This window comes from Choloepus didactylus, assembly GCF_015220235.1.
Source record: "Choloepus didactylus isolate mChoDid1 chromosome 11 unlocalized genomic scaffold, mChoDid1.pri SUPER_11_unloc1, whole genome shotgun sequence".
NCBI lineage: Eukaryota > Metazoa > Chordata > Mammalia > Pilosa > Megalonychidae > Choloepus > Choloepus didactylus.
The window spans coordinates 4102678-4118425 of NW_023637577.1; the positions used below are offsets into that span (position 1 = coordinate 4102678).

General features: G+C 35.4%; 1 protein-coding gene across 1 annotated transcript; it reads left to right on the forward strand.

Annotated features, from left to right (window-relative positions):
* Positions 1–12633: 12633 nt before the first annotated feature.
* On the forward strand, positions 12634–13611 carry LOC119524401 (olfactory receptor 2M5-like). Its single transcript, XM_037823027.1, has one exon. It carries the CDS (start codon positions 12634–12636, stop codon positions 13609–13611), a length of 978 nt encoding a protein of 325 aa, XP_037678955.1.
* Positions 13612–15748: the final 2137 nt, after the last annotated feature.

Genomic DNA, 15748 nt, shown 5'->3' on the forward strand with positions numbered 1-15748 from the left:
GGCAAGTCACATATACAGAAGGTAGAAGAACCTGTACATTTACTGCCTGCTGATCTTCTGGAAAAGATAACCAGTGCACAATTTGGAATTTGCAAAGACTGCAAAAGATGTTCTTTGTGTTGGTTTGATTGTTTATGTTAGCTCCTGTAACTCAGGAAAAATCTATGTCATATCACTAAATGGATATAAACTTAAGTAACAGAAAACTGAGGGATGAAGTTCCAGAGTTAAAATATTAAATATTATATGGTGGCCAGGAAAATATTATAAGAAAAGCAAATAAATAATATATTATGGACCATGGAAAGGATAATATAAAACATCACAAACAATCCTTGAAGAAGAACAGACTTTAGGCATACATGGCAATCACTTAAAAAATCAACTTAAATATTATCAAAGAACTAAAGGAAAATAAGGAGAAAAAAATAAGCATGCCAGGAAAATGATATACAAACAAAGAAGATATCAAGAGATAAAAGTTATTAAAAACAACTAAACAGAGCTGAAGACCAAAATAACACAAATTAAAAATTCCCTAGAGGGACTCAATCACATATTAGAAATGGAAAAATAAAGAATCAATGAACTCTAAAATAAGAAAATATATAGTAATTCAGCCTGAGAAGCAGAAAGAAAAACAAGAATGAAGAAAACGAATGGAGACTAACAGACCTGTATGGAAACCATCAAATATACCAGTATATACATTAAGATAATTCCAGAAGGAGAAGAGGGAAACAGGCAATATTCAAAGGGGGTATTCAAAGAAATAATGCTGGAAAACTTCCCATATTTAATGACAGGTAACAATATCATCAATCGTATCTTGAGTGATTATAAAACCCAAATAAAGCTAAACTCAAAGAGATCCATGGTTGTACACATCATGCTCAAACTGCCAAACACCAAAGACAAAGAGAGAATCTGAAAGCTGCAAGAGAGGACCAGTATGTAATGTGCAAGGAGACACAAATAAGGTTAATTGCCAATTTCTCATCAGAGACAGTGGACCAAGAAGGCAGTGGGACAAAATATGGTCTGTATTCTGGTGGGAGTGGACCCATTATAAATAACATATCTTTAAGATATTACTGCAGCTAAGATGTGGTCCATCTTAATCAGGTTGGGCTTGGCCCAGATTTGTGAAGTCCTTTATAAGCACAGGGAAAGTCAAATGGTAAGACGCAGGGTGCAGTCAGAAACCAAAGTCAATGGAACCCATTGGAGAAAGGATAAGACATGGCTACATGCCTTGTCATGAGCCAGGAAAACCATGAACCCCAGAGACTGCCAGACACCATAAGCTACTGATCCTGAAAGAAAGCAAGAATTCCAAATTCTGAAACTGTGAGCAAATGAATTCAGGTTGTTAAGCCAACCCACGGCAGTTTTTTGTTTTTCTGTTTTTTTTGTTTTTTTTTAGCATCTAGAAAAAGCAAACAATGTCAATTCTACTCACAGCAATTGACAGATTGAACACAATCCCAATAAGAATTTCAACAGCCTTCTTGCAGAAACATAAAAACCAAATGTTAAATATATGTGGAAAGAAAATGGGCACCAAAAGCCAAAATTCTCATGAAAAAGAACAAAGTTGGAAGACTCATATTTCCTGGTTTTAAAAATTATTACAAAGCTACAGTTATCAAAACAGCACAGTACAGGTCCAAGGAGATACATATAGAGGAATGGACTCTAATACTGAGTTCAGAAATAAACCTTCACAGCTGTAGCCAGTTAATTTTGGACAAGGGTTCCAAATCCACTAATAGGGAATAAATAGTCTCTTCAACAAATGATGCTGAGAAAATTGGATATCCATATGCAAAAGGATGAAAGTAGATCCTTACTTACCTGAAACCATATACAAAAATTAACCCAAGAAGGAAAATGGATTAAAGACCTCCCTATAAGACCAAACATATATAAAACTCCCTAAGAAAAGAAAGGGAAGCAACCTCAAAGCCTTGTGTTAGATAATGGTTTCTTACACTTTACACCAAAAGCATGAACAACAAAATAAAATACAGATTAAAAAAGATTTCATAAAATTGAAACTCAATGAAACCAAAGTTGTTTTCTTTGAAAAGATTAATAAAATTGATAAACTTTTAGTTAGACTGAAAGTTTTGTTAATGGATTATGCTGATGGTACCACCAGCACATTAACACCATTGCATTACATAATTGAATCCGATTGAAAGGGGAAATTTAGGTTATATATACATATACACACACACATATATATATGTATGTATACACACACATACATACATGTATATATAGTTATATATGTTTATACATATTTATATCATTAGAATGAAAATTTAAATATACCATAAAGACAGTGACTCAATGTAAAATATGGACCATAGTTAAAAGCATAATTAACATAACATTGTTTCATCAATTTCAACAAAGTCACCACAGTAATACAAAGTATTAATACTATGAAACACTCTGACAGAAGTATATGGGGACCTGCAGTTACTGCCTGATTTTCCTATAACCCTACATCTTCTCTAATAAAAAATAAGTGGAAAGAAAAAAGCAAAAAAAAGACAAAGAAAGAAAGATCTACAATCAGTTACCTAACCTCAAACTTTGAGAAACTAAAACAAAAAAAATGCAGAGGGAGGAAAATTAAAAATATTTGAGTCAATATGAATGAAATATATAAAAGAAAAACAATTGAAGACATGAATGAAGCCAAAAAATGGTTCCTTTAAAAGATCAATAAGTTTGACAAACTCTTAGACTGACAAAGAAACGAAAGAGAGGAATACAGTTAACTAAAATCCGAAGTGAAAGAGAGGGAAGTAACACTGACCCAGTGGTAAGAAAAAGAATTTACAAAGGATGCTATGGACAATTGTATGCCAACAAATTATACAACTCAGATGAACTCACACATTTCTAGCAGTATACAAACTATCTACCCAGACTCAAGAAGAAATAGAAATCTCAACAGACCAATTACAAGAAAAGAGATTGGATCATTAAACAAAACATCCCAAAAAGTGAAGTTCTGCATCAGATTGATTCATGAGTAAATTTACCAACTATTTCAGGAAGAATAAACACCAATTCTCATCAAACTCTTCCAAATAATTGAAGATGAGGGAACCTTCCGAACTCCTTCTATGAGGCCAGTACCACCATTATATCAAAGTTATATACAGACATCACAAAGAAAAGAAAATTACATCCCAATACCCTCATCAATTTAGAGACAACAATCCAAAAGGAAATACTAATCAACTGAATCCAGCAGCATATTTAAAGAATTATATGCCATGATCCTTTGGGATTTATCCAAGGTATGAAAAGGTAGTTAAACAAAAGAAAATTAGTCAGTGTAATACAATGTTATTATAATGAAGTTTTAAAAAAATAAAACATGATCACCAAAATTGATGCTGAGAAGCATTTAAAAAATTCAGTATCCCTTTATAATGAAACACTTAAAAATATAGGAATGGAAGGAAACTTTCTGAGCATGATAAAGGGAATACATGAAAGACCTGTTGCTAATATCAAACTTAAGGGTGAGAGACAAGAAACATTCCCTCTAATATCAGAAATAAGACAAGGATTCCCACTTTCACCATAGTTATTCAATAATGTACTGGAAGAGCTAGACAGAGAAAATAGGCAAGAAAAAGAAGTAAAAGGCATACAAATTGGAAAGGAAGAAGTAAATCTTTCTCTATTTGCAGATGACATGATCCAATTTATAGAAAATTAAAAAAAAACTCATCAGAGCTATTGGAACTAATAAACATATCAGCAACCTGCTGTGGTACAGAAACAACAGGCACTACTCAGCAGTTTCTGTATACTATGAATGAACAAGCTGAAGAGGAAATCAAGGGAAATATTCCCTTTACAATACAAACTAAAACCATCAAATAGGTAGTGATTAGTTTAACCAAGGATGTTAAGGAACTGTACAATGAAAATCACAAAAATTGCTGAAAATAAAGATGACCTCTGTAATTGGTAGGATATTCTGTGTTCATGGATTGGAAGACTAAATATTTTTAATTTGTCAATTCTATTCAAAGTGTTTTGTAAGTTCAATTCAATCCCAATCAGAAGTCAAACAGCTTTCTTTGCAGAAATGGGACAGCCAATCATCTTAGTTGTATGGAAGGGTAAGAGGCACCCAATAAGCAAATAATATTGAAAATGTAGGATATAGTTGGAGGACTCATGTTTCTTTATTTTAAAATTTAGTACAAAGCTACAGTAGTCAAAACAGTGTAATTCTGGCAAAAGGAGATAAATATATACTACTGGAATAGAATTGAGAATTCAGGAATAAACCTCACATCAATGCTAATGATATTTTGACAAGAGTCCACTCAATGGGGAAAGAACAGTCTCTTCAAATTGTGCTGAGTAACTAGAAATCCCTATGCAAAAGAATGATAGTAGAACCTCACACCTTAAACAAAAATTAATTCTAAATGGATCAAAGACTTCAACTTAAGTAGCAAACTATAAAATTTCTAGTATAATACTTAGGTATACATTTTCAGCATAGTTGTTAGGTAATGGTTTCTTAGAGTTTACATGAAAAGCACAAGTAACAAAAAGAACAAATTGAAATTAATAAAAAAATTAAAAGTGTGCATGAAAGGGCATTATCAAGAAATCAAAAGAACACCTAAAGAATGGGAGAAATATTTGGAAACCATGTATATAACAAGGGTTTATACTCAGAATATGTAAGAAATCTTACAAGTCAACAGCAAAAAGATAAAAACCCATTTAAAATTGGGCAAAGGACTTGAATTCACATTTCTGCAAAGATATACAAATGGCCAATAAGAACATGAGAAGATGCTCCAAATCATTAGCCATTAGGGAAATGTAAATCAAAAACATAATGAGATGTCATTTCACACCACTAGAGATGCTACTATTAAAACATGAAAGATAAAAAATGTTGACAATGGTATGGAGAAATAAGAACTCTTGCACATTTTTGGTGGGTTTGGAAAATGGTGCATTGCTGTGATAAGGTTTGGCAGTTTCTCAAAAGTTAATGATAGAATTACCGTATGACCTATCAATCCTACTTGTAGGTGTATAGCCAAATAAATGGAAACCAGTGGCTCAAACAGATATTTCAACCCAGATGTTCATAGGGGCATTATTCATAACTGCCAAAAGGCGAAAGTTATCCAAGTGTCCATCAACAGAGTGATCAACAAAGTGTGTTATAATCACTCAATGGAATATTATTTGGTCATAAGAAGAAATGAAGTTCTGATACACGCTACAATGTGGATGAACGTAGAAGACATCATGTTGAGTGAAATTAGCCAAAAAGGAAAGGACAAATATTGAATGAGCTTACTTAAATGAAATATTTATTGTATGCAATTTGACTGAGTCAGAAATTGGAATAGAGCTTACCATGGATGGGGATAGGATTAGGCAATGGGTAGTAAATGTTTAATTGCTATAGAGTTTTTGTTTTGGTGATGGAATAGTTTGGTAATGGATGGTTGTGATGGTAGCACGATATTGTGAATGTGTTCAACACCACTGCGTTTTACACTTGTAAATAGTTAAAATGATTAAAATCAAGTTTTATATATATGTGTATGTATTTGACTAGAATAAACTGGACAACACAAGAGTGAATCACAATGTGAATCACTATGGCCTATATTTACTAAAATAATAAAAATTTTTCATCAGTTGTAACAAGGGTACCAAATTAAGGCAAAATGTAATAGGAAAAGTTGTGTGTGGTGGGGGGTGAAGTATGTGGGAACTCTATCTTAGCCTGAAGTTTCTATATACTACAACTCATTAAGAAAAAAACAAAAAATAAAGGAAAAGTAGCACATAAAAGAAAGACTTTGCAATTGTTTGGGATTTTTCAGGCAATTTTGGAAATATAAAGCTAGAAAAATGAAATTCCTTTAATTTGTGTTGCAGGCATAATATGAGCAAAATAAAAGAGCAGCAGGTTTTTCCTGGAATCACCCTCCACTAGATATAGATAATCCTTAATTGTTATCATATTATTTATTTGAGAGTTTCACTTTCTCTGGTAATAATTTATAAAATGAAAACAGACATACCAGTGCACTGAAAATTCATAATCTGTTATTTGAGTTTTTGGAAATGCATGAAATTAATTCACCAGGCTTAGCTGATTACTATTACATCATGGAAAAACTTTCAGTATTTTTTTTCTGTTGTTTGATTTTTCTAACATTCTGAGTGCATCTCATTAACTTTTTTTTTTCATTCTCTGTAACTCTGCATCTCTGTCTATTTTCTCCTGAAAGCAAAGTACTAGATACATGGTTTTGGACAGACTTAAAATTTTGTGGCTTTCTTTGTGCATTTGTTTGTTTATAACACTAGGATATTTTACCAAGTCTATTAGTAAAAACTATGTCTAATTAAAATTCACATTTTTGAATACTGTATCATACTGTATCAAGAGATCCCAAATCTAGTACTGAGAGCAGTCGATAGAGACCATCCCTTAGGGAGGCACTTACATTTTACTTTTCTAGGCTTATCTTTATAGTTAGTGTCATGTAAAACTGAACAGAAGCAAAAATTAAAAATAGTAATTTATAATATCACATGTAATTTACATAGCACAAATCATCTTTTGATTTAATTTATTATTTTATCCTCACAGAAATTTGATATATTAGTATTTAAGTATTTTACAGAAAAAAATGGCTGAAATCTAGATATTTAAATATTGTATGAACATGGATCAGAGAGAAAAGGGAAAGGAGAAGGACCCAGAAAGGCAGGCAGAGAAAGACAGACTGAAATAAGAGAAAGACAGACTGCCTTCTGGAGCCGGAAACTGGAAAAGAGCCAAAGACCCGGGAACGTTCTGTGAATGAAATGGCTCCGAGGCAGGGTTCCGGGAAGAAGCACAGCTGGTCCTTCCTCCCACTCACCTGAGTCTGGCAGGAAAAGCAGGGCTGAGAGCAGCAGGGTCCCAATGCCCACCCAGGAGGGCTGCATCCCCCAGCCCAGTATCAGACCCTGTCCTCACGTGGGCTGTCATGGGCATGTCCTGGGTTCTGGTTCAGGCTCACTCACACTCGTCCAGAAACACGGTGAACTTTGCTCCTGAAGGGAAAACTGGCTCATCACAACTCCCATACACTGGAAATGTAAAGCTGGCGACAGGTGGACGCTGAGCAAGCTGACTCGGCCTTTTATATATTAAAGGGCTAGATGAGGAAGGAAGAAAGATAAGGTGTGACTATGGATTGCATGGTCTGATAGCAAAAAGAAAACTGATTCGAAACTGCTTTTCATACTTGCCTTTCTGATTCAGGGTTTCCTTAAATTAAGGACAGAAACCCACACATTCCTTTCTAAAAAAATTTTTGAAAAATTTTAAAAGTGATTATTATATTTTTATTAACTAGGGAAGGGGCCAGCACCAACAATGTCATGTGGTACAGGTGGGAGCTCATGTGCAGAAGTGCAATAGTTGCCAAGTCACCCGGTTCTCAGCATCCCACAGACAGGAGGTGCTTCAGTGTGCTGTGCTCCAGTAAAGGGACTGTGCATCTTTGTTCTCCTGTTTACATTTTTTTTGAGCATGCATGGATACAGCCCTTCTATATCAACACAAATATTTTGGGCTTAGATGCCAAGCCAACAGCATTCAGCTGCATGCTGTCTGCCCCATAAACTGAATACCCAGGGTCTTTTCCTACATTAAGCTGAGTTGTAAGCTGCCGCACCCCTGTGGGAAGCTGAGAGCCTCTCCGCTGAGAGAGAAGGAGCCACTCGGTGAAATAGCCCCTACCTGAGAGCCCATCCGAGGTCATCCACCAGGCAATTCTGGTCAGTAATATACACACATCCTCTTTTATAAGCAGTTGCTCAACATTTTGCAAAGCACTGGCACTTGAGTAAGTACTGGGGATAAAAAGACAGAAAAGGCATACAGGAGCTCATAGCACAGTGAGAAACTGATGCAAATAAATAATGCTAGAAAGGGTTAAGGCTGTGATGGAGTAACATAGTATTGTTTTGGGGATCTGGAGAAGAAGCTTGTGAAATACTCAGAGAGAAGCAACACTGAGGGGATATTTGAAGGATGTAGAAGAGGGCCTGCAGTGGAAGATCAGGAGAAAGAAAATGTACAGAGAACTGAACAAAATATCAGCCTAGCTCAGCATGACCTAGGGGGAAGAGTAGGGAAATGATGGTGAAATTACCACACGGGCTGAATCAAGACAGGACTTGTGGGTCAGACCACAGTGTTTTGATTTTCTTTTGGAGAAGATGGAAGCTACATAGGTGTGAAAGACCACAGGCCTGGATATATAATGACTGAGTTTGGATTTCAAAATGATTGTACTGTCCTGTGATCATAATTATAGTAACTTGGAAAGAAAGAAAAATCATTAAAGTTGAATGAATTTTCAGAGAAAGAATTTGTAAGTACTCAGAGGCTGTAAAGATGGATCATCACTGCATAAATTGAAGTTGCTAAGGAATAGGTTGAAGTGGAAAAGAATGTTTGTGTTTTCATAAAACACATTCTCTGTGGATTCTTAGGATGGATCTATCTATCCAGGATGGATCTGTCATATCTATCCACATGAATCTATCTATCTATGATGTATTTGTCTGACCATTCATCCTTAAATGGTTTGATTGGTTCTGTTAATCAGAAATATTTTGAACTATTCAACAATGATTTATAGCCTTTGATATCAAATCATTAAGCAGAACACATGTAGAACCATACAGAAAAAACTTCATATGGATAGGAGAATATCAATTAATCACCACTGAATCAAAATGTAATTCAAGATTCAATCACATTAGAAGATTATCCTGAAATACAAATAGAAGATTTTAGGAGAAAGTGTCTATCTAATTTACTATTTAATCATAATATAAGAGGAGGCTTATTTCTCAAAAATAGATTATGCCACTTGTTGAGAACACCTTAATTTGGAAAGAAATAATGATTCTTCTAAGCATGATGGAAAGCATTTGTGATTTTAGGCAAGTGCATGACATGAGATAAATTTCAATTTTAAAGTATCACTCATGCTTGCAGAGAATGAATTGTATGTGTCAAGAATTAAAATAGGGAAAACAGGGAGCTAACAAGAAAGCACTGGCAAGAAATGTTGGTACTTAGATGAGAAAAGTGATTATAATGGTTATGAAGAGAAAGGTTTGGAATTGTAATATATTTTGGTGATAGAGTCCAAAGGACATATAGGTGGCCTACAAATGGGTATCAAGATGCAAAAATGATTAGCAATTACCCCTAGGTGGTGACCCATTGAATTGCAAGGTGATGGTACATTTATTAACATTGAAAAAAAGTATTAGAGGAACAGGTTGTGCATCAATATTATGAGAAACAGGCTGTGGGTGAGTATTTATTTGTGTTTTGGCCAGTTGAAATTTGAGCTGCCTACTACTCATTTTAAAAGAGCCATCCGTAGTCGTTGGATATATTTGTCCATTAATTCAGGGAGGGTTCAGAGCTGGAAATATATATTTGTGAGTCGTTGGACAGTAGACATTTAAAGCCACAAGATTGTTTTAGAACATCTAAGGAGATCATGAAGCTACAGAGAATGAGTTTTGGAAAGAAACCTGAGGCTCTTTAATGTTGAGAGATTGTATAAAAATAGAGGCTATCAAAGGAGGCACAGAAGGTGCTGTCTGTGAGTTGGGGGGAAAGAGAACGAAAAGTGTCCCAGAAAACCAAGAAACAGTGCTTCAAGAAAGAGGGCTCAGACCAGAGTAACAAATACTCCTGCAGGATGCGGGTCAGTTCAGTTGTTTGTCACTATGGTGGTCAGTGGTTTAAGGGCAGGGAGTCTGACCACAGTGGAAGAAGAAATAGAAAATGAAGAGGGTGGCAATACCAACTGTCAATAATTCCTTTGTGAAGTCTTTCTAAGAAGTTAATCAGAAAATAGAGCCAGGAGTCAAGGGAGATATTTTGTTTTAAGGTATGAGACATAAGTGATTGGTTTTATTTCAAATGTGATATAAGAGATAGTTGGGAATGGGGTGAACAGAAAGGAGGAATGGTTGCCAAAGAGAGAGCATCCAGAAGTATCCTTGAGACAGTGAGATGGGATGGGAAGTAGAACTCAAGAACAGGTTGTTCAAGGAGTCATTGTAAATTTCCACCTTTTTACATGCTGCTTAATTTACCTAACAATGAGGTTTATTGTTTCTTGTCTAACTCCCCATGATACATGAATTGTATGAATCAATAATAGCGTGAAAAGGTCATTTGATGTCTGGGATCAGGTCACCATGTTCATGGTTCGTTCATATCTTTGACTAGGACTAAGCACTTTTTTTAAAAAATTCCATCTATAAAAATCATATTTAAAATGGACTTTTATGAACCATGTGAATTTCAGGTAATATACTGGCAGAATTAAGATGAAACATGTCTACAAATATGACCATTGGTCACTTGCACTTTTCTTTGAGTGGATGTGAGTTTCTCAATAAGTGTTATTTTTGACACTGGTTTATATTATCTCAGCAGGTAAATTCAACAGAATCATCTACTCAATGGGGACAAATCATTTTGTTAGAAGACTCCTCAAAATTCATCTTTTTCCACTACTGAGTAAATATTGAAATCATCACCTTTAATATTCAATTTCTCTGTTTTCACTTATAACCAGACATTTCCATGAAAAAGGCAGTAAACATAAGGATATTATATTTGTCGTTTGAAATATTCCCATTTACAAATATTCTTATTTATTTGAGGGTAAATTTGGTCTTTCTATAATTATCACTCTGTGGGCTTAGTTATCTCTCATTTGACTCTATTACTCACATGAATTTTCACATATTTCAAGGCAAAGACCACTTTCTGAGAAATCTTAGTATTTCATATCCTAACATTTCCCCATATAATGGGGAATAACAACATGATTTCCATGATTTTTAATTCCAAAGCATGAGTAACCAAGAAAAGTCTGTGAGAGTGACATGAAATTTAATACATAATGTAAAAACAAGTTTGTAAATATTCAAGAGAGATGAAGTTCTTCATTTCCCTCTCCTCATCGCTAAGGTAAATGATGTAAAAACAAAATACTCTAGATCATAAAGATTATTGGTTTACTTCATACCATTAAAATAAGTACTTAAATACATGCATTATTTGATAAAGTAAGGAAAGTTTTGAGACAACTACTATGTATTTTGGTTTCTACTGGAAGGGAAAGTATTTAGTTCCAGAGAGAGATGAGTGTGGGAAATGAGTCAAGAAAACCAATGAGGAAAAAGTGCATTTTTCTCCAAGTATCCCTTGAGATAAACTGACAGCTATCTCCTTTGGGAGAGGAGGAAAGTAAAAGTAATTATCCCATAAATTCATAATAATTAAAGTCAAGGGACTGAATTCCCTTAAGACAGACCCATAATTCTTTTGGTTCTTGGGTGTCTGCATGTGTATTTCTACATTAATTTCTCCCCCATAAATGAGTATTTAACCTCCAAAATATTGAAAATATAAATTCACAATTAAATCAGGAATTCCTCAGTTAAGAGAAGAAGGCTTAGAATATAATAATTTCTACACAAGCATATTAGCCATGCAATGAACACCTTTGTTGAAAAGCCATAATATGCATCGGACATGGTAGAAGGTAAGATCATTTCAAAGAAGGAACTGGGCATGAAAAACTATTGAATGGTAGCATACTGCTGGAGTAATTACAATATTTTGCTTAGAAACATAGGAGAGCTAGGATTGGTTCACTCATATTTGCCTTATTCAAATTAAACCTGAAATAATTAATCAAATGATTTTGTCCATACAAGAAACAGATTCATCTCATGTAGGAAATTAAGCTCATCAGTTTTTGACAGTTATAAATGTTTGTAAGCAGTGAGGAATTTTACTGCATAAATTGGTCAAATGTGGGGAGACAATAATAATAGATATATTTAATAAAAAGTTAACCAGTGAATTATTTTACAGGGCTATAGAGAAATATAAATAATTTAATTTTTTAAGAATATCCATTCATTATATTTCTCTAAGCAGTGAAAGATTTGTGAAATGAAAATATTCAGCAAATATTTATTGAACATCTATAATGTGTAAGGCAAGATTCTGTATGGGTCTTTGAAGAATGCAAACGAGTATAATTTTATCCTAACTTTAGAGGATTCACAAACTAAATCAGAACAGAAAAATAATAGGTTACATTAATTATGAGGGAAACAAAGAACTTGAAGAGTAGCGAAGGTATATAATGTTTATTTTGATTCACCATGACATAGTCAATGTGCTGTCTCAATATGAGAACACTATTATTACCATCATTTTAAAGATTAAAACAGGTGCATAAAAATTAACTAATTTGCTCAGGACAGAGGGCTAGTTTACATTGAAACTTGATACTCTATGACTGAAATCCTTGACCTTTGTAATGCACTACACTATTTAAATACTAAAAAAATGTGTCTAGTCTAATACCTGGGTTTGACATAGAAATGCAGTAGGCTTTGATAAATGTATTTAAGAAGAATATCCAATAATAAGTGTCCATCCCTCACACTCTAACTGGTTTCCCAGGCTGTCTCAACTCTCACTTCAGCATGAGAAGAGGAAATGACACATCAACCACAGATCTCATTATCCTTGGACTCTTTCCTGATATGAGATATGTCAGCTTCCTTATCTCCATCATTTTCCTGAGCTACATCATTGCCCTCACTGGAAACTCCATCCTGATCCTAGTAATTTGGATGGAGTCCCAACTTCACACTCCCATGTACTTGCTTCTCAGCCATCTTTCTGCTATGGATTTAGTTCTCATCTCTAACACCATCCCTAAGATGGTCATTGACTTCTGGGTGCAGAGGAGAACCATCTCACAGATTGGCTGTGGAATACAGATGCTGTTGTATGTTGCCATGGCAGGTTCTGAATGTCTCCTCTTGACTCTGATGTCCTATGATCGCTATGTTGCCATCTGCAACCCACTGAGGTACTCAGTCATCATGAATTCCAGAGTCTGCCTGCAGATGTCTACTCTCTCCTGGGTACTAGGGTTCCTAAATTCCTTGGCCCACACTGTGTATACCATGCACTTTCCACTCTGTGACTCCAGAGAGATTCACCACTTCTTCTGTGAGGTCCCAGCTATCCTGAAACTCTCCTGTGAGGATACCTCTACATATGAGATGATTATGTTTGTCACAGGAATTGTGTTCATCCTCATCCCCTTTGGGATTATTCTGACCTCCTACAGCCTCATTTTCTTGCATGTCTTTCATATGCATTCACCTGAAGGATGGAACAAAGCCTTGGCCACCTGCTCCTCCCACCTCACAGTTGTAAGCCTCTACTTGGGTTCAGGTGTCTTTCTCCTTATGATACCTCCCAAACTGTATTCAGCACAGCAAAGCCAGGCTGTCTCCCTTTTCTACAACACCCTCACCCCCATGTTGAACCCCATCATCTACAGCCTGCGGAACAAAGAAGTGTTGGGGGCTCTGAGGAATGTGCTGAGGATGGGTGTCAGTTCTCAAATTGCAGCCAGAAGACTTCAGAATTGTAACAGTATGTTTTAGCCAAGTCTTTCACAGATAGGTTTGATAAAATAATAGAATACTCAGGTAAACTTTTATTTAAAATCCTGAAAATCACTGGCTCTCAAATTAGGAATCAAAGTGACAGATACAGGAGACTGTTGTATTCAATAACATGCAAATATGGGAATCACAAGAAGATTTAGCCAACAAATGGCATGGTCAAGGAAATAATTCACAAGGATCACACCTTTATTTTGAAATGCAGTTATTTCATTTTAATTAATCTGCTTTCCAAACTAACTGGGTAATTATATATTTAGGATACATAATCATAATTCAAAATTCTATAACCCACTTGGAATTAATTACTTTCAAATTTTGGAATACATACTTCCAATCAGGTTTGTGTTTCTGCATGTAGATATAAGTATAAATATTTGCACAACATGAATATATGCATTTATATGTATATATGTATGTTAGGGGTGTGTGTGTGTTTATATTAAGTGAATATGTACAGGATAAAGTTTGGAAAAGTGAAGGAGACAAAATTATCCAACAGAATGATAGTTTTTATACTCTATTTTTTGACTGGCCAATATTTTGTGAATAGCTACCTGTAAATATTTTAAACTCTCCCTCATTGCTGAAGGACAGTTTTGCTGGATATAGCCAGGTTCTTGGTCCACAGTTTTTCTCTTTCAGTACCTTGAATATATCACACCACTTTCTTCTTGCCTCCGTGGTTTCTACTGAGAAATCCAAGCATAGTCTTATTGAGCTTCCTTTGTATGTGATTGATTGATTTCCTCTTGTTGCTTTCAGAATTCACTCTTTGTCTTTGACATTTGGAATCTAATTAGTAAGTGCCTTGGAGTGGGTCTCTTTGGATCATCTTTGGGGTATGCTGCACTTCGTAGACCTGTAATTTTATGTATTTCATAAGAGTTTGGAAATTTTCATTGATTATTTCCTCTATTAGACTTTCTGCCCTTTTTGTCTTCTCTACTCTTTCTGGGACATCTAAAACATGTAGTTTCATGTGCTTCATGTTGTCATTTGTTTCTCAGACCCTGTTCGTATTTTTTCATTCTTTTCCCTATCTCTTCTTTTGTGTGTAGTATTCCAGATTTCCTGTCACCTAATTCAGTAATTGTTTTTCTGCCCCTCCAACTCTGTTGTTGATTGCTTCCATTGTCTTTTTCATGTCTTCTATTGTGTGTTTCATTCTTATAAATTCTGCCATTTATTTTTTCAAGCTTCTGAATTCTTCCTTATGGTCACCCAGTGTCTTCTTTATATACTTCATCTCTTTTGTCACATTTTCTTTCAACTCATTGATTTGATTAAGAAGATTTGATTAATTAGTTGTTTCAACTCTGGAATTTCAGAGTTGAAACTTTGTTCCTTTGACTGGGCCATATCTTCAAGTTTCCTTGTGTGGCTCATGAGTTTTTGCTGTCTAGGCATCCGATTTTCTCAATTAGTTTATTCTGGAGGTTGTTTTCTCATTTTTGCCTTGGGTTTTCTTTGATCTCAATATTTCTTGCTTTCTCTTGCTGGCTGGTTGTCAGACTGGTTTTTCCACAGTCTTCTCCAAAAATCAGACTGCCACTGTGGTGAGCTGAAACTGCAAGGTGAGCTGACATTGCAGGATTCCTATGCCTTCACTTTGCCAGCTCAAATCTGGCTTGATGTTGTGCTATACCTGTGGCCAAATACTCCCTCAGCTGCCCCAGTACTCCAGACATCCACAAGGTAAGGAAGTGGCTGCCAGCTGCTACTTCCCTCAAGGGTGGGGAAGGGTTTCAGACCGAGGGCTGGAAACACAATGTCCACATTTGTCAGTCTCTTTGTCCCTCACTGACCTGGGGGTTGAATTGTTCTCTCCTATACCCCAGGTTTTTAAACAGTGGGATATGTCTCACTGCTGTGATAGATTTCAAAATCAGTGTCCCTGGTGAGAGATTTCCCATCTGTTATTCTGTGCCTTTCCCACACTAAGCCCAAGTGTGTGTGTGTGTGTGTGTGTGTGTGTGTGTGTGTGTGTGTGTGTGTGTGTGTGGAGGGGGGATTAGCTGGTCTGGGACACACTATTCCTACCTAGTATTTCTCTTGCTTCAATTTGACATCTGCAGGGTCTTTATCCAGTCTATATCTTCCTCCAGAAATTCAA